Source organism: Anomaloglossus baeobatrachus, chromosome 8 (genome assembly GCF_048569485.1).
Source record: "Anomaloglossus baeobatrachus isolate aAnoBae1 chromosome 8, aAnoBae1.hap1, whole genome shotgun sequence".
NCBI classification, from domain to species: domain Eukaryota; kingdom Metazoa; phylum Chordata; class Amphibia; order Anura; family Aromobatidae; genus Anomaloglossus; species Anomaloglossus baeobatrachus.
The window spans coordinates 206,617,615-206,645,087 of record NC_134360.1 but is presented as its reverse complement, the minus strand read 5'-3'; the positions used below and the strand labels follow the sequence as shown (position 1 = coordinate 206,645,087).

At 51.3% G+C, this 27,473-nt stretch overlaps 1 protein-coding gene across 2 annotated transcripts in view; it reads right to left on the bottom strand.

Moving 5' to 3' along the window:
- Positions 1 to 332: 332 nt before the first annotated feature.
- Positions 333 to 27,473, bottom strand: part of LOC142248793 (protein zyg-11 homolog) — a 67,713-nt gene continuing 40,572 nt past the window's right edge. Inside the window, exons 9-15 of one of the 2 annotated variants that reach the window (XM_075320094.1) lie at positions 24,612 to 24,773; positions 24,311 to 24,358; positions 14,073 to 14,270; positions 12,953 to 13,005; positions 3,333 to 3,430; positions 2,404 to 2,547; positions 336 to 1,834 (exon numbers count right to left, since the gene is read on the bottom strand). In XM_075320094.1, coding sequence (XP_075176209.1) covers positions 1,803 to 1,834; positions 2,404 to 2,547; positions 3,333 to 3,430; positions 12,953 to 13,005; positions 14,073 to 14,270; positions 24,311 to 24,358; positions 24,612 to 24,773 — 735 coding nt within the window. In that variant the 3' untranslated portion in view covers positions 336 to 1,802. Of the gene's footprint in view, positions 2,548 to 3,332; positions 3,431 to 12,952; positions 13,006 to 14,072; positions 14,271 to 24,310; positions 24,359 to 24,611; positions 24,774 to 27,473 lie in introns of both variants that reach the window. The other variant, XM_075320093.1, reaches the window with a different exon arrangement.

Sequence of the window (27,473 nt, the reverse complement as noted above, 5' to 3'; positions counted from 1 at the left end):
ACGTCCAGGGACTTTTGATCATGTGCACGGAGTCTGTGGCAGCAGAGAGGTGAACACGGCCATGCCTCTGATGCTGCACATTCATTAGCATGTTAGCATGCCCACAGGGGCGTGCTTACTTGCTAAGGGGCCGACTAGCCAAGGGAACTAACGCCCTTGCGACTAGTCACTGGCCTCATTAGCATATAATAAAGGATCTTTAGAAATACTTTTTCAAAAGATATTTTATCTATGCTACTACAGGCTGGGACAGTTACACAGGGATTAGAAATATGCACCCAGAACTGCTCTTGGTTCTGGGTGCATATTGCACCTGACAGGTTCCCTTTAAAAATCAGACTGTCTACAGCCACCACTAGAGGGAGCTCACAGAAAACAGATGTACACTACATTACAATCTGTCTTTAATCAGCTCCCCCAAGTGGTGGCTGTAAGCAGAGGCACCCTACATTTCAGTGTGACCGCTGACATCAGTATCACTTAGATGATTGATGTGACTTCATCCTACAAGACCATGGGAGGGGGAGAGGGGATAGGGGTACTACCAGGTCGGTGGTATTTAAAAGGTACGGTCTCGCTTTTTTTAATTTTTGTATTAATACTTAAATTATAAAAAAAAAAAATTTTTACGAAATCAAGTTTTTTTTAATGCAAAATTGAATTCACTGTTTATTTAATTCTAGTTTTACTGAAGTACTGGGGGTGGCCATCTTGGATTTGCTGTATGTAACGACAGTTACTCACCTCCTTTATGGCAGCGCCCAGGGCACTGGGTCTGATAGACGGACTCCGACCCTATACTTAATACAGAGGCAGCGTCTGCTGTGAAATGGACGCGCCCCCTGGGCTGTCCAGATCACAGCAGAGGGAGGACATCAGCGCCATCTTTGTGCAGCTCACAGTGTATGCTGCATTTTCCCCCTGTCACCCGCCGAGATGGATGGGGTGAGTACCGGCACCGTAACTGATCCTGGCACGCTGCTCCCTGCTCTGCCGTTCACCCCTCCCCCTCCCCAGGTCTGAGGCGATTGCATGCAGCATTGGTAAACAGTCAGTAGGCATTGTGAGGGAATTGGGAAACAGTGTGGCGCAGGATACAGTGGAGCACTATTCAGCTGGCTTTAGTGACACTTTAGACATATTATGATCACTCTGTGGCCACAAACAAAATGGCTCCGCACTGTGATCCTAAACGTCATTCTCTGATCCTTTTGGAAACACCCAGATTGGGAGGGGGAGGTGACATCACACACAGGAGGGCAGATTCTGCCCACTTTACTGCAACTGTAATGTGAGCTAGTTCTACAGTAGGATTTCAGCAGCTGCTCCCCCTAGTGTTTAAGAGTGGAATATATCAAATTTTTTTTATATATTTTTCTCAATTAAAAACAAATAATTTTATTTAAACAAAACATTAAAACATTAATACTTTATATTTTTTCAGTTATTGAACTTTTTTTTTTTTTTTTACAACACCTTCCCTTTAAAAAGGAGAGTAATGACCTCACTTTCTTTACCATTACCTTTTAAAATCCAAGACAACCTTCTAAGCTATAAAGGGAACAGCAAACTCGGAGCTCTAGCTCAAAAAATGAAAGCTCGAACCGCAATGAAATATTGGAACGGCATTTTAGACCTAAGTGAATTATAACTTGTTGCTGTCATTTGGTTCCTTTTTTATATTGAACCTACCCTGTAGGTGTTATGCAGATGTTTTCAATGCAATTTTATAGATCATAAATTCTATTTTTTATTTACAATATAATATTTCATGTTACTTATATACACTTTTTCTTTGTCTTCTACGGTTTCATATTTTCCTTTTTTTCACCAACTAAAAAAAAAGAAAAAAAAAAAAGGTCTGAAGGTTATAGGGGGTTGCACTTGTGTACTATCGCTCCTGGGGAATATCAGACTCCTATCATAGGCGTCCCAACATTTGGACCCCCAAGGATACAGGTTGTTTATGGGACGACTCCTTTTAGGAGTACTGCGGTCACAAATAAAATATACTGTAGATTTTTTTAATCTAGCAAACTTGCTTCCATCACGACTGTAAAAAGCATGAAAGCAAAAACTACCCTGGCCAAAAGCGAGAGCACACGACAAAGAGGATAATTTGAAAAACTAATTTTTACAGGTTTTTGTTTTTTAAAACATACATGCAAAAAAAAATAATAATAAATTAATAATGAGGTGAGGCGGGTGAGTGGTAATGCAGAGTTTCATTCCTAATGTAAAAATCTCTGCCTCCTCCTGAAAAAGCAAAATCCAGTGGGGCATTTTAAGAAACAGCACCCACAAGCGCACACTTCCAAACAGCAGAGGATGGTGGGCAATTTGGGAGAAGAGGACCCTAGACTCATTTTGTAGATGTAGATGGCCTTGGGCAAAAAGTTGTACCGTGCCGTGTAAGGTGCCGATCGAGGTTGTCTAAGATGGCGACTGTAATCTGCAACACATCTGGGTTGGCGCTCGGGTGGTCTCGGATGAGGTGCAGCTTCTCCAAACCTCCTTCTTCAATCAGCATGCTGCAGTACCGGACAGCTAAAACAGGCACAGGAGGTATAAACGTTAAATCGCAACAGTCTACAATCCCCCTTACCATAGAAAATATAATTTCTCGCTCGTTTCATTGGTGGACACAGGACCGTGAGCGCCGGATGGGGGGGGGGGGGGGGGGTGTCTGGGGACGACGGCTGTCCCTGTTCCAGCAAGTCTGGCTTCCGTTGACCACAGACGCCTTGGGTCAGAGAAATCATAGTCTCAGGCTACAAAATGTTTTTCAGCTACTGCGAAGCGGAGAAATTGTTGGTCTGGCTAGGCTATTGACACGTGAAGGTAAGCGTCCTGTATGTCCAGGGATGCTAGGAATTCGCCGACCTCCATGGAGGAAATCACAGAACGTAGTGACTCCATTCGAAACTTCCAAACTCTGATGGACTTGTTGAGAAGTTTCAAGTCGAGTACTAGACGAACCGTGTTGTCCTTCTTGGGGACAACGAAGAGATTTGAATAAAAACACCTGATGCGGTCGGAGACTGGGATTAAGACTCCAGACTAGAGAAGAGAGTTGATTGAGTCAAAGAAGGTGCGGGCCCGCGTGGGTGCCTCAAGAGGGAAGAAGGGTCTCGGTGGGGGTGAAGAAAATTCTATTTTCCGTTCACGGCACTCCCACCACCTGTCCGGCGCTCGCGGTCCTGTGTCCCCCCCAATGAAGACTCAGAGAAAGAGATTTTATTGTAAGTACACAAAAATCCTTCTTTATGTGTCCTATAAAACAACTAGAACAAAACCAGGAAATTTGTAAAAAACTTTTCCAAAATACTTACGGTTTTTGCTGCAGACGTGCTGCATGGCCCAGACTGCCCAAAGTTGTACCCCAGGTGTACGGAAACAGGCAAGGAGAGGGAAGAAGGGATTAAAAGACCTGGAAAGGAGAAGAGAATATAGAGAATTTACATCAAAATGTCGGAAAGTAACCAGGACATATTTCAGACTCGTCGTCTGAAAGCCTGACTGTCCTATACACAAGAACGCTTGCTCCTTTGTGCTCTGAGAGAGCTGCTACCAGACTCCTATGGTGGTGGCTTATCTCTTGGAGATCAAGAAGATCGGAAGTCTAAAATCGGATCCTTCTCTCCTCCAAATCTTCTTTCGAACCCGATGTCAATCTAATATGATGGGGGCCTTTAGTCTGCTTCTAGTATTGGAAGATGGTGCCAACCTGGATTTGTGTTCTCAGGAGCTTTTTGTGCCAGATAGGGCATGTTGTCAATGCCAGTAATACCTCACTCTCTCCGTCGCCCCATGGGGTTGCCTATACTGTACTATAGATGATGATCTCATTGCCAGTTGGTGGGAGTACACTACCGAAGAGAAGCTAACCTTTTTTCTTTATTGCTTTATCAGTATACACAGGAGACAATGGTTTCCTGTGTCCCCCAATTAAGGCTCCAAGAAAGATTTTACAGTGAGTACCCAGAATCCTCTTTTTTTTTTTTTAAAGTTAGGTTCATTTTTATTAGTCAACACAGTTATACAAACACTAATAATAGTCTATTTCCTGGCAAGAACCGTACAGGGAAAGGAAAAAGAAAAACAAACCGTCACAAAAACAGCACCTACATTGTACAATAAACAAGTGCACCTGCAGTCCATACCCAACATCAGTGTAGGTCCTCACTTAGGTGTTCCAATGCAATATGCTACCCATGACAAATTACCCCACATCATTTTCAGCAACCATACAAATTCCAAATATGCATAGTTCCTCCCCATTTTGGCAAGCCATTAACCAGTTATGAGAAGAAGGACCTGGTCTCCCTTACTGTCCTGCAGTAGCGCCGAGGAGGGAAGACCACATCCCCCAGATCTTATAGAACTTCTTCAGTGCGTTTCTTTTCAGGTATACTCCCCTCTCCAACCGAAGTACTGTATAGTGTGTACGCTCTCCCTGAGGTCCCCGTTGGCCGGAGGGGCTGGATCCAGCCAGTGGCAGGCTAACAGTTTCCTGACATATAAGAGTTGTGTATTACCAACCATCACCGGCGAACTCAAATCCGACCCCCCCCCCTCCAGGAGACCCAGAATACATGTGACTGGTCTTGGCTGTAATCGTATGCTAAAAACTTGCTCAATCAGTGCTAATACTGCCCTTCAATATTCTTCGACATGCCCATAGGACCACATCATATGCAACAGGTCAGCATTCTCCCGCCCGCACCTAGGACAAAGGTCATCCGTCTGGATCTCCATCTTATGTAATAGACTAGGTGTCCTGTAATCTCTATGCAGTAGAAATAGCTGCGACAGTTGTTGACTTTCAGAGACAGCAAGGCTTGGAGTCTGAGACAGGACCTCATCCCATTGTTCATTGGTCATAGGGCCTAAGTCCCTCTCCTACTTCTCTCTAGCTTGCAAAGGGAATTTGTCAAGATAATTAGCATAGCATCGCAGAGAGAACACCATATGAGTGGTCAGAGGTCAGCGAGGGTGTGATTCCCACATGGCTTGTCTGGGTCTCGTAGGAGTGCCGAAGTTGTAAGTACTGATAGAAGGAACTGTGCGGTATCCCAAATTCGGCCTGAAGCTGGTCGAAACTTTTAAGGGTGTAATTCTGAAGCATCTGAGAAACCAAATGCACCCACCTAGTCACCCACATTCTCAGCTTGGAAGTTTCTACAGCTCTACTAGTCCGTGATTATGCCATAAGGACCAGTACTCTGTTACTTCTAATATTCCCAGCAACGCATTCCCTCTATCCCACACCTTGTATAGCAATGCCAATGTTGGATGTGATGGTCTGTTTTTGGGAGAGAGTGTCCTGCTTCCAAAAAGGCCACCGGGTGTCTCCATTTCGCAAGGCTCCAAAGAAGGGAATTTTGTTTACTTATCGTAAATTCCTTTTCTTCTAGTTCCAATTGGGAGACCCAGACAATTGGGTGTATAGGCTATGCCTTCGGAGGCCGCACAAAGTATTACACTAAAAGTGTAAAGCCCCTCCCCTTCTGCCTATACACCCCCCGTGCTCCCACGGGCTCCTCAGTTTTGGTGCAAAAGCAAGAAGGAGGAAACAAAATTATAAACTGGTTTAAAGTCAATTCAATCCGCAGGAATATCGGAGAACTGAAACCATTCAACATGAACAACATGTGTACACAAAAAAACAGGGGCGGGTGCTGGGTCTCCCAATTGGAGCTAGAAGAAAAGGAATTTACGGTAAGTAAACAAAATTCACTTCTTCTTTGTCGCTCCATTGGGAGACCCAGACAATTGGGACGTCCAAAAGCAGTCCCTGGGTGGGTAAAAGAATACCTCATAATAGAGCCGTAACGGCTCCGTCCTACAGGTGGGCAACCGCCGCCTGAAGGACTCGCCTACCTAGGCTGGCATCTGCCGAAGCATAGGTATGCACCTGATAGTGTTTCGTGAAAGTGTGCAGGCTCGACCAGGTAGCCGCCTGACACACCTGCTGAGCCGTAGCCTGGTGCCTCAAAGCCCAGGACGCACCCACGGCTCTGGTAGAATGGGCCTTCAGCCCTGAGGGAACCGGAAGCCCAGCAGAACGGTAAGCTTCGAGAATTGGTTCCTTGATCCACCGAGCCAGGGTTGATTTGGAAGCCTGTGACCCTTTACGCTGGCCAGCGACAAGGACAAAGAGTGCATCCGAGCGGCGCAGGGGCGCCGTACGAGAAATGTAGAGTCTGAGTGCTCTCACCAGATCTAACAAGTGCAAATCCTTTTCACATTGGTGAACTGGATGAGGACAAAAAGAGGGTAAGGAGATATCCTGATTGAGATGAAAGGGGGATACCACCTTAGGGAGAAATTCCGGAACCGGACGCAGAACCACCTTGTCCTGGTGAAACACCAGGAAGGGGGCTTTGCATGACAGAGCTGCCAGCTCAGACACTCTCCGAAGTGAAGTGACTGCTACTAGGAAAACCACTTTCTGCGAAAGGCGTGCGAGAGAAATATCCCTCATTGGCTCGAACGGTGGTTTCTGAAGAACCATCAGCACCCTGTTCAGATCCCAGGGTTCCAACGGACGTTTGTAAGGAGGAACGATGTGACAAACCCCCTGCAGGAACGTGCGTACCTGTGGAAGTCTGACCAGGCGCTTCTGAAAAAAACACAGAAAGCGCAGAGACTTGTCCCTTAAGGGAGCCGAGTGACAAACCCTTTTCCAATCCGGACTGAAGAAAGGACAGGAAAGTGGGCAAGGTAAATGGCCGGGGAGAAAAACCCCGAGCAGAGCACCATGACAGGAATATTTTCCACGTCCTGTGGTAGATCCTGGCGGACGTTGGTTTCCTAGCCTGTCTCATAGTGGCAATGACCTCCTGTGATAATCCTGAAGACGCTAAGATCCAGGACTCAATGGCCACACAGTCAGGTTGAGGGCCGCAGAATTCAGATGGAAAAACGGCCCTTGAGACAGCAAGTCTGGTCGGTCTGGTAGTGCCCACGGTTGGCCGACCGTGAGATGCCACAGATCCGGGTACCACGACCTCCTCGGCCAGTCTGAAGCGACGAGGATGGCGCGGCGGCAGTCGGCCCTAATCTTGCGTAACACTCTGGGCAACAGTGCCAGCGGAGGAAACACATAAGGGAGTTGAAACTGCGACCAATCTTGAACTAAGGCGTCTGCCGCCAGAGCTCTGTGATCGTGAGAACGTGCCATGAATGCCGTGACCTTGTTGTTGTGCCGGGACGCCATTAGGTCGACGTCCGGCATCCCCCAGCGGCAACAGATCTCCTGAAACACGTCCGGGTGAAGGGACCATTCCCCTGCGTCCATGCCCTGGCGACTGAGAAAATCTGCTTCCCAGTTTTCCACGCCTGGGATGTGAACTGCGGAGATGGTGGAGGCCGTGGCTTCCACCCACATCAAAATCCGCCGGACTTCCTGGAAGGCTTGCCGACTGCGTGTTCCTCCTTGGTGGTTGATGTAAGCCACCGCTGTGGAGTTGTCCGACTGAATTCGGATCTGCTTGCCTTCCAGCCACTGCTGGAACGCTTTCAGGGCAAGATACACTGCCCTGATCTCCAGAACATTGATCTGAAGTGAGGACTCTTGCTGGGTCCACGTACCCTGAGCCCTGTGGTGGAGAAAGACTGCTCCCCACCCTGACAGACTCGCGTCCGTCGTGACCACCGCCCAGGATGGGGGTAGGAAGGATTTCCCCTTCGATAATGAAGTGGGAAGAAGCCACCACCGAAGGGAAGCTTAGGTTGCCTGAGAGAGGGAGACGTTCCTGTCGAGGGACGTCGGCTTCCTGTCCCATTTGCGTAGGATGTCCCATTGAAGAGGACGCAGGTGAAACTGCGCGAAAGGAACTGCCTCCATTGCTGCCACCATCTTCCCCAGGAAGTGCATGAGGCGCCTCAAGGGGTGTGACTGACCTTGAAGGAGAGATTGCACCCCCGTCTGTAGTGAACGCTGCTTGTTCAGCGGAAGCTTCACTATCGCTGAGAGGGTATGAAACTCCATGCCAAGATACGTCAGCGATTGGGCTGGTGACAGATTTGACTTTGGAAAATTGATGATCCACCCGAAACTCTGGAGAGTCTCCAGAGTTGCGGTGAGGCTGTGCTGGCATGCCTCTTGAGAGGGAGCCTTGACCAGCAGATCGTCTAAGTAAGGGATCACCGAGTGACCATGAGAGTGGAGGACCGCGACTACAGTAGCCATGACCTTGGTGAAAACCCGTGGGGCTGTCGCCAGGCCGAACGGCAGTGCCACGAACTGAAGGTGTTCGTGTCCTATGGCGAAGCGCAGAAAGCACTGATGCTCTGGAGCAATCGGAACGTGGAGATAAGCATCATTGATATCGATCGATGCAAGGAAATCTCCTTGGGACATTGAGGCGATGACGGAGCGGAGGGATTCCATCCGGAACCGCCTGGTCTTTACGTGTTTGTTGAGCAGTTTTAGGTCCAGGACAGGACGGAAAAACCCGTCCTTCTTTGGAACCACAAACAGGTTGGAGTAAAAACCGTGACCCTGTTGCTGAAGAGGAACAGGGACCACCACTCCTTCTGCCTTCAGCGTGTCCAGCGCCTGCAGAAGAGCATCGGCTCGCTCGGGAGGCGGAGATGTCCTGAAGAATCGAGTCGGAGGATGAGAGCTGAACTCTATCCTGTAACCGTGAGACAGAATGTCTCTCACCCAACGGTCTTTTACCTGTGGCAGCCAGGTGTCGCAAAAGCGGGAGAGCCTGCCCCCGACCGAGGACTGTTGGGGTAAGTTTGGTTTGGCCTGGGGTAAGGATGTTTCCTTTCCCTTGGATTGCTTGATGATTTCATCCAATCTCTCACCAAACAAACGGTCGCCAGAAAATGGCAAACCGGTTAAGCACTTTTTGGAAGCCGAATCTGCCTTCCATTCCCGTAGCCACAAGGCCCTGCGTATTGCCACCGAATTGTCGGCTGCAACCGCCGTACGGCTCGCAGAGTCCAGGACAGCATTAATAGCGTAGGACGCAAATGCCGAAGTTTGAGATGTTATGGAAGCCACTTGCGGCGCAGACGTACGTGTGAGTGCGTCAATTTGCGCTTGACCCGCTGAAATAGCTTGGAGTGCCCATACGGCTGCGAATGCTGGAGCAAAAGACGCGCCGATAGCTTCAAAGATGGATTTCAACCAGAGCTCCATCTGTCTGTCAGTGGCATCTTTGAGTGAAGCCCCATCTTCCACTGCAACTATGGATCTAGCCGCCAGTCTGGAGATTGGAGGATCCACCCTGGGACACTGAGTCCAGCCCTTGACCACGTCAGGGGGGAAGGGATAACGTGTATCCTTAAGGCGCTTAGAAAAACGCTTATCTGGACAAGCCCGGTGTTTCTGGACTGCCTCTCTGAAGTCAGAGTGGTCCAGAAACATACTCATTGTACGCTTGGGGAACCTGAAACGGAATTTCTCCTGCTGAGAAGCTGACTCCTCAACTGGAGGAGCTGAGGGAGAAATATCCAACATTTGATTTATGGACGCGATAAGATCATTCACTATGGCGTCCCCATCAGGAGTATCAAGGTTGAGAGCAGCCTCAGGATCAGAATCCTGATTAGCTACCTCCGCTTCACCATACAGAGAGTCCTCTCGCTGAGACCCTGAACAATGTGATGATGTCGAGGGAATTTCCCAGCGAGCTCGCTTAGGCGGTCTGGGGCTGCGGTCCGTGTCAGAGACCTCACCCTGGGATCTATGAGACACCCCGGGAGGACATTGTTGTTCCAACTGAGGTGGACCAGGGAGCAATGATTCCACAGTGTCCATGGTCTGAGATACCGGTCTGGACTGCAAAGCTTCTAGTATCTTAGCCATAGTCTCAGAAAGCCTTTCAGTAAAAACTGTAAACTCCGTCCCTGTCACCTGGACAGTGTTAGCAGGTGGTTCCCCCTGGTCCACCCTTAGCAGAGGCTCCGGCTGAGTAAGGGCCACAGGGGCCGAGCAGTGCACACAATGAGGGTCAGTGGAACCTGCCGGTAGTGAAGCCGTACATGCGGCGCAGGCAGCATAGTAAGCCTGTGTTTTGGCACCCCTGCTTCTTGTGGGCGCCATGCTGTTGTCTCCCCTGAGCAACCCAGGAGGGTATATAGCCAAAAATCAACCGTGCACCATACAGTATAAAGTATAGCCTATAATCATATAATCTATAAGTACACTTCTGCACAAGTGGGGCCAGCACCTGAGGTGCTGCTTACCAGCCGCCCAAAGCGGTTGTGTGGCCACCAGAATCCCTGCCTGGGTTTCCCAGAGCTTGTCTCCCCTCTCCAGCGTCAGAATCTGACAGGAATGGCTGCCGGCGTCCTGGTGGGAGGAGGGGGCCGTGGGCGTGCCCTAGAAAGTGCGGGAAAACTGGTGCCCCACTGTGCACAGTGAGGGGGGAGGAGTATGCAAAGCATGCTCCAGCCCTCAGTGCTGACATTCTGTACAGCGTCCCGCCCTTCCCCTGACTGGCAGGCCTGGGGGCGGGAAGAGAATGAGACTAGGCCGCAGAAGCCGGGGACTATAGTTATAAGCGCGGCCGCCGTATAAGCGCGGTCGGCGCGGATGTCCCCGGCGTACTAACAGTCCCAGCCGCGCCGCATGTATAACAATGGCAGCGGCGGTCAGCGCGGTAGTCCCCAATACACTACACACCCAGCCACGCTGCGGCGTGTGATGGCACAAGTGCGGTCAGCGCCGCGGTCCCCGGCGCACTAACACACCCAGCAATGCTGGAGTGTTTCTGTGCGCGGTCCCCACGGGGACACAGAGTACCTTAAAGTAGCAGGGCCATGTCCCTGACGATACTCGGCTCCTTATCCAGCAGAATCCCCAGGGGCTGTGGATGGAGCACGGTCTCAGTGCCTGGAGACCGATAGGATCCCACTTCACCCAGAGCCCTAAGGGGGATGGGGAAGGAAAACAGCATGTGGGCTCCAGCCTCCGTACCCGCAATGGATACCTCAACCTTAACAAACACCGCCGACAAGAGTGGGGTGAGAAGGGAGCATGCTGGGGGCCCTGTTAAGGGCCCTCTTTTCTTCCATCCGACATAGTCAGCAGCTGCTGCTGACTAATCTGTGGAGCTATGCGTGCAAGTCTGCCTCCTTCGCACAAAGCAAAAAAACTGAGGAGCCCGTGGGAGCACGGGGGGTGTATAGGCAGAAGGGGAGGGGCTTTACACTTTTAGTGTAATACTTTGTGCGGCCTCCGGAGGCATAGCCTATACACCCAATTGTCTGGGTCTCCCAATGGAGCGACAAAGAAATCCTCTTTTTGCATAGTGTCAGCAGCATACACCCATGATCTGTGTCTCCCAAAGAAGCAAATAAAGAAATACTACCAGCTTAGGTAGGTAGTACTTGCTTACTCTGTCATTATAGTAGAAAGTCAGAGCAGATTTATTAATTTTATCTCGGCATGGGTTCTTGCAAATAATGAAAGCTGCAGTCTTTAAAAAAAATTTTTTTTATAGGACACGAGAAAACATCTTCATCAGCTGCAGTCTCTCTGTAGTTCTCAGAAGGTCTTGCACCAAAACAATCCGGACAAATGTCCCTTGTGTGCATATTATTGTAGATCAGACAATGAATGATTTATCTTATTCACAAAACAGGTATGATTGATGACAGGTCATAAATAAGCTAATGGATCGGGAGTTTCCTGCTGCCTACAATAATGGCTTTCATAAAGGTCAGGATCACAATAAGCAGCTGATGTCATGAGACTGGACAGTATCTGGATGGCGTATACGGCGAAACCTGCAGCTAGTCGCAACAATTCAAGACAGTAAACATTAAAAAAGTGATTGCTTAGTCCTATTTTAGTAAAGATAACTAAAAGGATCAGTTTTATATATGTTGGGATCAGCAATTAAACCTCCATTAAAGGGGTTGTCCACTAATTTTACTTTGATGGCCTATCCTTAGGATAGGTCATCAATGTTTTATCAGCTGGGATCTGAAACCCAGGAACCCCATCGATCAGCTGTTTTCGGTCCCGGCAGCTGGAAATTTTCAGTTTCGGTGCTGCTCCGTCTTCTGATAGAGACCGCGGCCAGTGCTGCACATCCAGCTCCCATTCTAATCAATTGTAAGCTGATATGTAGTACCCGGCCGGAGGTTCTCCACCGGTGGGGCCAGGGGCCGGGGGTTCTACATCGGTGGGCCAGAGGCTCTACACCGGTGGGCCAGGGGCCAGAGGTTCTACACCGGTGGGCCAGGGGCCAGAGGTTCTACACCGGTGGGCCAGGGGCCAGAGGTTCTACACCGGTGGGCCAGGGGCCAGAGGTTCTACACCGGTGGGCCAGGGGCCAGAGGTTCTACACCGGTGGGCCAGGGGCCAGAGGTTCTACACCGGTGGGCCAGGGGCCAGAGGTTCTACACCGGTGGGCCAGGGGCCAGAGGTTCTACACCGGTGGGCCAGAGGTTCTACACCGGTGGGCCGGGGGTTCTACACCGGTGGGCCGGGGGTTCTACACCGGTGGGCCGGGGGTTCTACACCGGTGGGCCGGGGGTTCTACACCGGTGGGCCGGGGGTTCTACACCGGTGGGCCGGGGGTTCTACACCGGTGGGCCGGGGGTTCTACACCGGTGGGCCGGGGGTTCTACACCGGTGGGCCGGGGGTTATACAACCAGGGGCAATGGGGCTGGATGAAAAGCTAGGATTCATTGAGTAAGCTGTGTGTCCCAATACTTCTTTCCATATAGTGTATATTTCTTCAATTGTGATATACTCGTATAAATTTAGAGGGCTTAATGTGTGTGTGTCTCTGGACTGTTCTCAGACAGCAGATGTCAGAGGAATCCATTATCAGGCATGTCATATCCTTTGTAGTTTCTTTAGGAGCCTGGATCAAGAATACTATGTACTGATACAAATGAAAGATGTAGGTTTACGGCAGAATTTTATCTACCGTGTATGACAACAGTAAGTCAAAGGGATGAAGCAATTCTTACCTGTACGCCACCATCTCACACTCTGGGGTTGGCCAACTGAGTATGGCAGAATGCTGCAAAACACGAATACATAAAAAAAAACATTTGGAAAAGGCCGTTATACTAATGGGTTCCATGGTCATTTGACCCTTGTCACTCCTGGTAATACATTTCTATGAGAATTCTACTATATTTACTGCAAATTGTCTCTTCAGGGAGGAAGAAGACTAATTCTGGTGCCACATATTGGGAGGTAGCAATCCTAAAAGTCAAGTGACATTTTAATGAGCCTTGCCATATGACTAAAGGCCGCTTTACACGCTTCGACATCGCTCAAGCGATCTCGTTGGGGGGTCACGGAATTTGTGACGCACATCTGGCCGCATTAGCGATGCCGTTGCGTGCCTATGAGCGATTTTGCATCATCGCAAAAACGTGCAAAATCGCTCATCGGTGACATGGGGGTCCATTCTCGAATATCGTTGTTGCTGCAGTAACTATATACTTCGTCGCTCCTGCGGCAGCACACATCACTATGTGTGACACCGCAGGAACGAGGAACCTTACCTTACCTGCCTCCCGCAATGCGGAAGGAAGAAGGTGGGCGGGATGTTTGTCCCGCTTATCTCCGCCCCTCCGCTTCCGTAGGGCGGCGGTTCAGTGACGCTGAACGAACCGCCCCCTTAGAAAGGAGGCGGTTCGCCGGTCACAGCGACGTCGCAGGGCAGGTAAGTATTGTGACAGGTCCGCACGATGTGCGCTACGGGCAGCGATTTGCCCGTATCGCACAACCGATGGGGACGGGTACCCACGCTAGCGATAATCGGTCACGATATCGCAGCGTGTAAAGCGGCCTTTAGGACTTATGCCAGATCAGAACCTCAATTTGCAGACAGTGTTCGGGGTGATTGTCCCTCGTCAGTGAAAAGTATGAGATCTGATCTAGCTGTATGAGAAGCTATAGTAGGGTCTAAAGGGGAATCTATTCTCCTTGCGGAGACTGAGACACCATTCCAGCATGCCAGTGGTGAAAAGACTTATACTGTTAATGCTTAATAAATTAATTAAAATAAATAAAAAATTCAGAATTTGAAATATCTATAGAGATCAGAAGGTTAATGATATGTTGGTTGTGACTCACAAGCTGCTCCAGCAATTTATCTCGTAAGCTTGAGCTTAAGGTCCAGGTCTCTTCTCCCCGGGACACAAGATGTGCAATAATCCCAGCAGCAAAGTAACTGACTTCTACTTCCACGCTGTGCAGGAGCTTACTGATCTGATCAATAAAATCCTTCCACATCAGTTCTGAGTGCAGCTCCTTCACCTCCGCTATATTGTTCTACAAGGAGCAGAGACAATTATAAAAGAATGAAGAAAAAGAAGGATTTTTGTGTACTCACCATAAAATCTCTCTCTGAGTCTTCATTGGGGGACACAGGACCATGGGTGTATGCTGCTGTGACTAGGAGGCTGACACTAAGTGAACATAAAAAGAGTTAGCTCCTCCCTGGCAGTGTACACCCCGAGCCGGAGGCGGTACTATGCCAGTTTTGTGCAAAAGCAGTAGTAGGAGAGACCTGAACAACCATAACTAAACAATGTAATACACGAGAAAAATGTGTGGTGAAAAACACACCGTGCCTTATGGCACGTATATATATAATAGCCGGATGGAAACAAAGGTGACCCGCAAACAACATCGGGAAACATCCGGTAAATGAAGACCTCACAATCCAAACAGGGTGGGTGCTGTGTCCCCCAATGAAGACTCAGAGAAAGAGATTTTACGGTGAGTACACAAAAATCCTTCTTTCTCTATCGCTTTCATTGGGGGGACACAAGACCATGGGACGTCCAAAAGCAGTCACTGGGTGGGTACATAAGCCGTCCTACAGATCCAAAATGAAGCACAAATTCCGTAGGAATGCTCTGTACACATGTTTACTACCTTTTTAGAGGTGTGCGACGGCCATCTGCAACACCTTTCTCCCAAGGCAGGCATCTGCTGATGCCTGGGTGTGGACCTTGTAAAACCTGGTGAAGGTATGAAGACTGGACCACGTTGCGGCTTTGCAGACTTGCTCGGCTGAAGCCTTTGTGTCTGATTGCCCAAGACGCCCCAAGTGCACGGGTGGAATGGGCTCTTACTCCTCTCGGAGGGGACTTGTCCCTGATTCGGTAGGACTCCGAAATGGCTGACCTGATCCATCTGGCAATGGTAGCCTTGGATGCCGGCATGCCCTTCTTGGGACCAGAAGGCAGGACGAACAGGTTGTCTGATTTGATTTGCGGAAAGGCGCAGTTCTTGAGACGTAAATCCTGAGCGCTCGTACTAAGTCCATAGTGTGTAGTGACCTTTCCAAGGAGCGAGTGGGTGCTGGACAAAAAGATGGAAGCACGATATCCTCATTCAGGTGAAAAGGAGACACTACCTTCGGCAGGAAATCCGGAGACGGACGCAGGACAACCTTGTCCTGGTGAAAAACAAGAAAAGGTGAACGGCACGAAAGAGCTGCCAGTTCAGACATTCTCCTGATTGAAGTGACCGCCACCAAAAAAAATCACTTTCCAGGATAAGTGTGAGACTGAAGATTCTTTGAGTGGTTCAAATGGAGCCAGTTGGAGGGATCCTAAAACCAGATTGAGATCCCATGGTTCTAGCGGAGCCCGATAGGGCGGATTCAGATGAGCGACTCCTTGGATGAACGTCATGACCTGCAGACGTGATACTAGATTTCGTTGGAAAAGAACAGACAAAGCCGAAACCTGCCCCTTGATGGTTGCCAGCGAGAGACCCGCTTGCAACGCTGCCTGAAGGAACGCTAGAAGCGTCGGTAGTGACAGAACTAGCGGGGAGAGATTTCAGTTGACCTCGCACCACTGAAAAAAGGCCTTCCAGGTGCGGTAGTAGATCTTCGAAGATGAAGGCTTTCGAGCCCTAATCATAGTCTGAATCACTCCTGGAGCAAATCCTGACTGGGCTAACAGCCAGGATTCAAGAGCCATGCCGTCAAATTAAGAACCCCTGAATTCTGATGGAAGAGCGGACCTTGAGACAGCAGGTCCGGCCGATCCGGAAGCCGCCATGGGGTGTCCGCGACGAGCTGTGCGAGTTCTGCGAACCATGCTCGCCTGGGCCATTCTGGGGCGATGAGAATCACCGGAATGCCCTCTGCCTTGATTTTCTTGAGGACTCTTGGGATCAGTGGCAGCGGCGGAAAGATGAACGGTAGTCTGAAGTGAGTCCAGGGAAGAATGAGGGCGTCGACTCCTAGCGCCTGCTTGTCGTGGGAGTGAGATATGAACTGTGGGACTTGATTGTTGAACCGCGAGGCCATCAGGTCCACATCCAGAGTCCCCCATCTGTGGCAGATCTGTCCGAAAACGTCTCTGTTGAGAGACCATTCGCCCGACGCCAGACCCTGTCTGCTGAGATAGTCGGCCGCCCAATTTTCCACGCCGGGGATATGTACCGCGGAGATCCTGGAGTTGTGCGACTCTGTCCACTGTATGATCTTCTTCACCTCTCTCATTGCCATGACGCTCCTCGTGCCGCCCTGGTGATTGATGTATGCCACCGCCGTGGCGTTGTCAGACTGTATTCTGATTGGAGACCCCTGTATAAGGCGCTGAAAAGCTTGCAGGGCTCAAAGGACCGCTCTGATCTCCAAAACGTTGATCGGGAGTCGGCTTTCCCGGGAGGACCACTGTCCGTGAGCCGTGTGATGATGGAACACCGCTCCCCAGCCCAGAAGGCTGGCATCGGTGATGACTGTCTGCCAGTATACCGGTACGAATGACATTCCTTTGGAGAGATTTAGGCTGTTGGTCCACCAGAGCAGAGAGCGGCGGACTTCCGGGGACAACTTTATCTTGCGATCCAGGGTGAATAGCGACTTGTCCCAATTGTGCAGCAGAGATAGCTGAAGGGGACGAAGATGAAAGCGGGCGAACGGGACCGCCTCTATTGCCGCCACCATCCGACCTAGGGCCCTCATACCGAATCGTATGGACACCGCTCTGGAGCGGTGGAGGGACTGGACATCTCTCTGGAGGGAGGCAATCTTTTCCTGTGGAAGGGACACACGTCCTTGGATGGTATCGAACTCCATGCCGAGGAATGTGATCCGACGGGCCGGGGTCAGAGAGGACTTCTTCCGATTGATGATCCAACCGAGCCGGGACAGAGTATCGATGGTAACCTGGACACTTAGACGGCAGTCGTTGAAAGAGGACCCCTTGATCAGCAAGTCGTCCAGGTATGGAATCACCAGAACTCCTCTGGAGTGCAGGATCGACATGGCAGCAGCCATGACTTTCGTGAATACTCGGGGCGCAGACGCAAGGCCGAAAGGTAGGGCAGTAAACTGATAATGATCGTCTGCCACGGCAAAGCGCAGGAATTTCTGGTGTTGATGTGCAATCGGGATGTGCAGATATGCATCCTGTATGTCCAGAGAGGCGAGGAATTCGCCGACCTCCATGGCAATGCGAAATTTTCTGGGTCTGACGTACCTGTTGAGGACCTTGAGGTCGAGAACGAGACGCACAGTGCCGTCCTTTTTGGGGACAACGAAGAGGTTTGAGTAGACTCCCCTGAACCGTTCCGAGTCTGGGACCGGCACCACGACCCCTGAGCGGCGAAGAGTTTCGATGGCGTGAAGAAAAGGGCGAGCTCGCGCATCTGACTCGGGAGGATGGGAAAGGAAAAACCGACTTGGGGGCATTGACGAGAACTCTATCTTGTATCCCGAGACTAAAATTTCTCTGACCCAAGCGTCTGTGATCAAGGGCAGCCAGACGTGTTGGAAAAGAGACAGGCGCCCCCCCACCTGGTCCGCGCTGACGCGCGAAGACCACGAGTCATTTGGAGGAGTATCGCTGAGATCTAGATGCTGGTTTGGCTGGCTGGCGTGATCTAGGACGCCAGGACGGATTTGTTTTGAAGGACGGGTTCTTCCTGTTTCTCTGTGGGGATCTGTTCCTCCTAGGCTGTGTAGTGGAACTGAAGCTGCGAAAAGGATGAAAACCTGAGGTCGGCTGGCGGAGCGGGATACGTCTTGGCCTCAGCTGGGGAAGGGAAGTGCTCTTTCCTCCCATAGCCTCGGCGATGATCTGATCGAGCCTGTCCCCGAACAGTTGGCCTCCTGCAAATGGGAGGGCGGTAAGAGATTTCTTTGAAGCTGCGTCTGCATTCCAGGCTCTGAGCCAGACCGCCCAGCGGATTGCCACCGTGTTGCTGGCCACTTGTGCTGCGCAGTTGGCAGACGCCAGAGATGCGTTAATGATATACTCACCCACTAGGACAATCTGCGCCGCCATGTTGACGAGCTCGGGATCGCCATCCTGTGAGCGAAGGCCTCTGCGGAGGGTGTCGGCCCATGTCACCATGGCCTTTGCTACCCAGACAGCGGCGAAAGCCGGCGACAGGGCAGCGCCTGCTGCCTCGAAAGCCGAACGGGCGAATCTCGCAATGTTTCGGTCCGTGGCGTCACGGAGCGATGTCCCCTGTGGCAGAGATAGAACCGTATGCGAGGACAGTCGGGAGACCGGGGGGAGGGGGGGGGGGGGGTCGACCACCGGTGAGCCTGCCCATTCCTTCCTAAGATCCTCGGGGAAGGGATAAAGTAAGTCAATCGACTTACCGTTGTTGAACGTCTTGTCCGGTTGCTGTCTGTGCTTGCGTAGGATCTCAGCGAATTCCGGATGATCGCAGAAAGACCTGTGGACACGCTTAACACGTTTGAAAGATACCTGTGAGCTCTGGGCGGTGGCAGAGACCGGCTGGAGCTTCAGCGTCTTATTCACTGCGTCGACCAGGCTGTCCACCATACGCCTGACATCAGCTGCCTGGTCCGAGTCCAGCAGTGAGGCTGCATCCGACTCTTCTCCGGAGAGATCGGATGGTCCCGGAGACGAGTGGAGCTCGGGTCTTGGAGGGGAGAGAGACCTCTGGGAGGAATTGGAAGACGAGACCGTGCGGGTTCGCTTCCGCGCTCCAGCAGCCAGGTCAGGGTCAGGACAACTGTCGTCCTGCGGCGGCTGCACCTGTGTGGCATGGCTGAGCGTAGGGAGCGACTGCAAAGCTTGCGCGATGGTCAGGGACGCCCTTGACAGAGAATCCACCGACTGGGAGAGAGAAGTCAGCCACTCCGGGGGAGGGAGCGCATTGGGGCCCGATGCGTCCTGCACTGCTGCAGTAGCGGCGTGGATGGGGGGGCTGGCGGCGTCTGGGGCAATCTGCGTGGGCTGCGGATCGGGAATGCAAGCTGCGCAGAGGGAGGTAGCCTGGCCTTGGGAGAATTTTTCGTTGCAGGACGAGCACGCAAAATGCATTATGAAGGGGGCCTGTTTGGATTGGGACGACTTAGAGTTAGGCATGGCTGCTCAGGGCTCCTACTAGGGAGGGGACAGGAGAAAATTGGAAGAAAAAAAACAAAAAAGTACAAAGTGTCGCTGGTCCTAATGAGGAGCAGCACTCACCCTGGCCTGTGTCCTTCCCGGGTCAGCAGGGGCCTCAGAGTAGCTGGAGGTAGCCGCAGAGAAAAGATGCTGTTGCTCACCGGCCTGCCTGTGCTGAGGTGAGCCGTTGGTAAGAGAAAAACGCGCGCTTTTGCCTCTTTTTTTTTTTTACTGCTGGAGGGGGCGTGTGGCCGATGAGGGCCAAACGGGCGGCGCAGCGCTCCAGCCCGAGTTAGGCCCGAAGCCGGGAACTAAATTAATGAGCGGCGGCCGCCGGGAGCGCAGCGCTGGGCGCGGAACAGCTCTCACCTGCGTCCACGCGCGTCGCTCGGATCCATAAGTCCCCTCCACGATTGCTGCAGCCCCTGGTAAGTGTTGAGGCATCCGAGGGGCCGTGATGGAGACTGCGCAGCGCTCCTGCGCTGCAGTGCCAGAACCTCAGCCTGGGCCCAGGGTATCAGGTGAACGCTGGGGGAGGCCTGGTGACAGAGGACCCCTTGATGTGAGCGCTCCTGCGCTGTGACAGTCTGACATCCTCAGGGAATCCTCTTCACCTCCACCAGAAACACCCCCTGGGACGGTACCATGGGGGTCGACGGGGAGTGTGTGCCCTTAAATCAAATAATCTCGGTCCCCAATCAACCCCTGGGGTGGTACCATGGGGCCGGAGGGGAATAGGGCTTGGCGTCTCGAGCCCTCAGGCAACCCTGGGGCGAGAGTTCTCTCTGAAGCAGGGTCTTTAACCCTGCAGAAGAGACAAAAAACGTAGAACGATGAGAATGCTGAGCAACGCCGTATAGCCCGAAAAAAAACCGGAAAAAAAACGCAATAGCCTAGGCTGAGGTTGGCCCACAGAGATATGGGCCCACTTCAGCCTCCTACGACACTAAGCAAAAAACTGGCATTGTACCGCCTCCGGCTCGGGGTGTACACTGCTAGGGAGGAGCTAACTCTTTATGTTCACTAAGGGGTGCTTCACACACAGCGAGCTCGCTGCCGAGATCGCTGCTGAGTCACGCTTTTTGTGACGCAGCAGTGACCTCATTAGCGATCTCGCTGTGTGTGACACTGAGCAGCGATCTGGCCCCTGCTGCGAGATCGCTGCTCGTTACACACAGCCCTGGTTCGTTTTCTTCAAAGCCGCTCTCCTGCTGTGACACACAGATCGCTGTGTGTGACAGCAAGAGAGCGACAAATGAAGCAAGCAGGGAGCAGGAGCCGGCGTCTGACAGCTGAGGTAAGCTGTATCCAAGATAAACATCGGGTAACCAAGGTGGTTACCCGATATTTACCTTAGTTACCAGCCTCTGCAGCTCTCACGCTGCCTGTGCTGCCGGCTCCGGCTCTCTGCACATGTAGCTGCTGTACACATCGGGTTAATTAACCCGATGTGTACTGTAGCTAGGAGAGCAAGGAGCCAGCGCTCAGTGTGCGCGGCTCCCTGCTCCCTGCTCACACTGGTAACTAATGTAAACATCGGGTAACCATACCCGATGTTTACCTTAGTTACCAGTCTCCGCAGCTTCCAGACGGCGGCTCCGTGCAAGCGCAGCGTCGCTTGCACGTCGCTGCTGGCTGGGGGCTGTTCACTGGTCGCTGGTGAGATCTGCCTGTTTGACAGCTCACCAGCGACCATGTAGCGATGCAGCAGCGATCCTGACCAGGTCAGATCGCTGGTCGGATCGCTGCTGCATCGCTAAGTGTGAAGGTACCCTTAGTGTCAGCCTCCTAGTCACAGCAGCATAACCCATGGTCCTGTGTCCCCCAATGGAAGCGATAGAGAAAAAAAATTAAAAAAAAGTGTAAAACACCAGAAATAAGCAAAAACTACTCAAGATTATGCTAAAGTAACATCAGACAGAGCATTTAATATTTTATACATCACCATACGCTGGATCTTAATCAGATTAATGAGCGTCAATTGGGTTTATATTTCTCCATTTACTTGCTGAAACCGGAGTTGACACTTGCAAGTCTAGCATCGCATCCCCCGGCACGGCCACACACTCTCCGGACAGGGGCCTCTTAGCTGCATAGAAATACATGCAGCCGACCCGCTCCTGTCAGGAGAGTGTGCGGCTGCCGGGTGATGCGATGCGAGACTCGCAAGTGTGACTCCGGCCTGAACAAATGTTCTGTCCCCAACTCAGGGTGATGATACTTGGATCTGTGAATCCGGCCTTAGACAGCTGGTGAATGTATACGGCTCTTTAAACTTGTAAGTGGGAAATAAGTCACCATAAAGACACTTGGAATAAACGATTGGGCATGTGAAAATCCAACATGCCCGATACTGCTTACTCCTGACATTTGCTTCTTGAGGGCACCCCCATACACATTAGATTGTCATCTGATCCTGTCAAAAACAGCAGCAGACTAGTATTTTATTATATGGCCACTTTTTGTGGATCTATATACCTTACACCAGTGGTTCCCAAACTCCAGTCCTCACGACCCCCAACAGGTCATGTTTTCAAGATTTCCTTAATATAGCACAGGTGATGCCTTGATAATGATTCCATCACCTGTTCAATAGTAAGGAAATACTGAAAACATGACCTGTTGGGAACCATGAGGACTGGAGTTTGGGAAACACTGCCTAATACCGGCGTCACACGGGACGATATATCCTGCGATCGCACAAGCGATCGTACCCGCCCCCGTCGTTTGTGCATCACGGGCAATTCATTGCCCGTGGCGCACAAAGTCGGTAACCCCCGTCACACGTACTTACCTCCCGCACGACCTCGCTGTGGGCGGCGAACATCCTCTTCCTGAAGGGGGAGGGACGTTTGGCGTCACAGCGACGTCACACAGCCGCCGGCCAATAGAAGCGGAGGGGCGGAGATGAGCGGGACATAAACATCCCGCCCACCTCCTTCCTTCCGCATTGCTGGCGGGACGCAGGTAAGCTGTGTTCATCGTTCCCGGGGCGTCACACAGAGCGATGTGTGCTGCCACAGGAACGACGAACAACCGGTGCACAGAAGGAGGAACGACATTTTGAAAATGAACGACGTGTCAACGAGCAACGATAAGGTGAGTATTTTTGCTCGTTCACAGTTGTTCGGAGGTGACATCTCTAATGATGCCGGATGTGCGTCACGAATTCCGTGACCCCGCCGACATATCGCCCAATATATCGTACCGTGTGACGCCGGCATTAGACAGAAGATAGGCAATACCTTCTGATCCCAAAACCAAGGCTGGGAAATGCCCCATTGTAATAGATTGGTGGGCGCATATCCATACCCCTTGTCAATGTATGGTCTATGGAAACAGTACTTTTCTATAGCCAGCAGTCCTATAGACAATGAACGTAGCAGTGGTGTGCATGAGCAGATAAATTGTGATGATGGGAATAACCTATTGGTTATACTGTACATGATTAGAAAAGAAAAAAAAAATGGCTCTTTCTAGGAAAAAAAAAAAAAAGCACCACTCCTGTCCACAGGTTATCTGTGATACTGCCACGCAGCCACAAACGTCAATGGAGCAGAGATAGAAGAACTCATGAACATGTGGGTTAAGGCCCAGTCACACACAACGACTTACCAGCGATCCCGAAAACGATGAGACCTGATAGGCATCGCTGGTAAGTCGCTGGGAGGTCGCAGGTGAGATGTCACACAGTCAGACCTTACCAACGATGCAGGAACGATACAGGTCGCAGTAGTGACCTGTATAACGATCTCCGCAGTCACTGTGGCCCTGTCACACAGTGTCATACACAGCGATGTGTCCTGCCCAGCAGGACATCGCCTTTGAAGAAAATGGCCTGGACCATTCTGCAACGACTAGCGATCTCACAGCAGGGGCCTGATCGCTGGTAGGCGTCACACATAACAAGATCGCTAACGGGATCGCTACTGCGTCACAGAAACCGTGACTCCACAGCGATCTCGTTATGTGTGACAGTACCTTTAAAGTTTCGTGACGAAAACAGCCACGTTTGTTTCTAATCCTGAACGACTCCTTTAAGTCTCTAAAACATGTCAGAAATAAAAGGATGACAAACGGATCCTGCTAAACTGGATAAGATTTAGCTGCTTCAATCTTGGTGCAAATCAGATTCTTTGGCGTTTGGAAAAGTGAGTCACTAATCCATCTCAGGAGAAAGAGCCCTAACGTCATTCATTCAAACCGTTTCCAGCCACAAGTAATTGTAAAGTGCTGCGGAGTTATTACTACAGTGGAACCTTGGTTTACGAGAACAATCCGTTCTGGGAGTGTGCTTGTAAACCAAGTTACTCGTCTAGCAAAGCAAAATTTCCCATAGGAAATAATGCAAGCTCAGACAATTCGTTCCACAACTTGTTTTATTGTCCCATCTTGGTCCCCTGTTGTACACACACACACACACACACACACACACGTTCCATCGCTGGCCTCCTGGTTTTTGTAGTTCGCCGGTACAGGATGTGTATCCAGATCCAGTAACCATCGCAACAATGGAGGAACGTCCGCTGTCAGACGCTTCTCAAAGGCAGTAGCCGCTTGCCTCTAATTGGTCAGCGCGCTGCCTTTGAGAAGCAGCTGACAGCGGATGTTTCTCCATCATCGCGATGGTTACCGGATACACATCCTGTACCGGAGAACTACAAGAACCATGAGGCCAGCGATGGAACGGAAGGTAAGGTGAGCATAATATGTGTGTGCGTGCGTGCTTGTGTGTGTTTGTGTGGACCGCAAGAGCGGGTCAGAGCGCGGTGAAAGTACGGAACCGGAAGTGTGTGCGGTGAGTATTTGCTCGTACAGCAAAGCTTGCTCGTAAACTGAGTTACAAATTTACAGCGAGCTTTGCTCGTATAGCGAAATACTCGCACACCAAGTTACTCGTAAACCGAGGTTCCACTGTATTTTTATTACTACTAACAAACACATATATCACGTGCAGACAAATAGTTAAAATCTTACCAGCAAACCTAAGACTTTCTGTTGAATGGAAGACTCTGATGGAAACGTCTTGGGAAAGAGAGAAGAGGGAATTGTTAATATCTGCAGAACTCTGTTCTGAGTTTTAATCTGAGAAAGGTCAATATTTGCAGGGGTTTATCTCACAATTCATGAACACATGGATTAGTTTCCTGGGTGTGCGCACAGTACAGGACCATGGAGCATTGAACGACGTAAGTGATTATAGTCTCCGTACAGAGCTGTGGAATATGTTGGTGCTATGCAAGTAACAGAAAATAAAAACAGGTCAATGCTCCTTTACCTCAAGGACCTTCATGAACAGTTCCAGGCCTTGATTTTCTATAAAATGTCGACATGTGGTCGGCGATTCATCCGTCAGGTTCCACAAAGCGCTGAGAGTGAATTTTAAGGTGGTGTCCACGAGGCTCTGGCCGGTCTTCTGTCGCACAATTTGAAGCAATTGCTATGGAAGGAAAAAAAAAAAAAAAAAAAGTTTGTCATTTCTGTACATATGCAAAAACCATCATGAAAATATACATTATTTTAACATATTGGCAGACACAGACAGAAGAGGACCCCAGTGCAAAAACAGTTTAAGGGCCCTATGCAGTCCAATAATTCATTATAATGCACAATTCCATCTGCTTTGGAGGTAGAAATGGCCCCCCATACATAGTATATATATATATATTATATATATATATTATATAATATATATATATATATATATATATATATATATATATATATATATATATATATATATATATATATATATATATATATATATATATATATATATATATATATATATATATTATATTTATTATATATACATATACACATAGTGTATGTGTCCCCGCTAACGGAATTCGCACCGTCGCATTTACAATCACAAAATTTTGCACAGACGCCTAATGTGACTCAGGGAACGTCATAACTATGTTTTCACAGGAAAGTGTAACCCCGCGCTTTACAGTTACTCTCCAAAAATCCTGTCTCCATTAAAGTCAATGGAGATAGGAGCTACAGGCTATTAATAGCAGCTGTCAGTGGTTGCTATAGGAACAACATAAACTGTTAGTATAAGAAGCTTATGTGTGAGGTAATAAGATGTCGCTGGTGAGATGGATAGAAACAGACAGAGGGGGGAAAAGAGACAGAGGGGGGGAAAAGAGACAGAGGGGGGGAAAAGAGACAGAGGGGGGGGGGGAAAGAGACAGAGGGGGGGGAAAGAGACAGAGGGGGGGGAAAGAGACAGAGGGGGGGGAAAGAGACAGAGGGGGGGGAAAGAGACAGAGGGGGGGGGAAAGAGACAGAGGGGGGGGGAAAGAGACAGAGGGGGGGGGAAAGAGACAGAGGGGGGGGAAAGAGACAGAGGGGGGGGAAAGAGACAGAGGGGGGGGAAAGAGACAGAGGGGGGGGAAAGAGACAGAGGGGGGGGAAAGAGACAGAGGGGGGGGGAAAGAGACAGAGGGGGGGGAAAGAGACAGAGGGGGGGGAAAGAGACAGAGGGGGGGGGAAAGAGACAGAGGGGGGGGAAAGAGACAGAGGGGGGGGAAAGAGACAGAGGGGGGGGGAAGAGACAGAGGGGGGGGGAAAGAGACAGAGGGGGGGAAGAGACAGAGGGGGGGGGAAGAGACAGAGGGGGGGGGAAGAGACAGAGGGGGGGGAAAGAGACAGAGGGGGGGGAAAGAGAGACAGAGGGGGGGGGAGAGAGACAGAGGGGGGGGGAGAGAGACAGAGGGGGGGGGAGAGAGACAGAGGGGGGGGGAAGAGAGACAGAGGGGGGGGGAAGAGAGACAGAGGGGGGGGGAAGAGAGACAGAGGGGGGGGAAGAGAGACAGAGGGGGGGGAAGAGAGACAGAGGGGGGGGGAAGAGAGACAGGGGGGGGGGGGAAGAGAGACAGGGGGGGGGGGAAGAGAGACAGGGGGGGGGGGGGAAGAGAGACAGAGGGGGGGGAGAGAGACAGAGGGGGGGGAAGAGAGACAGAGGGGGGGGGAAGAGAGACAGAGGGGGGGGGGGGAAGAGAGACAGAGGGGGGGGAAGACAGGGGGGGAAAGACAGAGGGGGGGGGAAAGACAGAGGGGGGGGGAAAGACAGAGGGGGGGAAAGACAGAGGGGGGGAAAGACAGAGGGGGGAAAGACAGAGGGGGGGAAAGACAGAGGGGGGAAAGACAGAGGGGGGGAAAGACAGAGGGGGGGAAAGACAGAGGGGGGGGGAAGACAGAGGGGGGGAAAGACAGAGGGGGGGAAAGACAGAGGGGGGGAAAGACAGAGGGGGGGAAAGACAGAGGGGGGGAAAGACAGAGGGGGGGAAAGACAGAGGGGGGGAAAGACAGGGGGGGGGGAAAGACAGAGGGGGGGGGAAAGACAGAGGGGGGGGAGACAGAGGGGGGGGGAAGACAGAGGGGGGGGAAAGACAGGGGGGGGAAAGACAGGGGGGGGGAAAGACAGGGGGGGGGAAAGACAGAGGGGGGAAAGAGAGGGGGGAAAGAGAGGGGGGGAAGACAGGGGGGGAAAGAGAGGGGGGGAAAGAGAGGGGGGGAAAGAGAGGGGGGGAAAGAGAGGGGGGGAAAGAGAGGGGGGGAAAGAGAGGGGGGGAAAGAGAGGGGGGGAAAGAGAGGGGGGGAAAGAGAGGGGGGGAAAGAGAGGGGGGGAAAGACAGGGGGGGGGAAGACAGGGGGGGGGAAGACAGGGGGGGGGAAGACAGAGGGGGGGAAGACAGAGGGGGGGGAAGACAGAGGGGGGGGGAAGACAGAGGGGGGGGGAAGACAGAGGGGGGGAAGACAGAGGGGGGGGGAAGACAGAGGGGGGGGAAGACAGAGGGGGGGGAGACAGAGGGGGGGAAGACAGAGGGGGGGGGGAAGACAGAGGGGGGGGAGACAGAGGGGGGGGGAAGACAGAGGGGGGGGGAAGACAGAGGGGGGGGAAAGACAGAGGGGGGGGAAAGACAGAGGGGGGGGAAAGACAGAGGGGGGAAAGACAGGGGGGGAAAGACAGGGGGGGAAAGACAGGGGGGGAAAGACAGAGGGGGAAAGACAGGGGGGGAAAGACAGAGGGGGAAAGACAGGGGGGGAAAGACAGAGGGGGGGAAAGAGACAGAGGGGGGGAAAGAGACAGAGGGGGGGAAAGAGACAGAGGGGGGGGAAAGAGACAGAG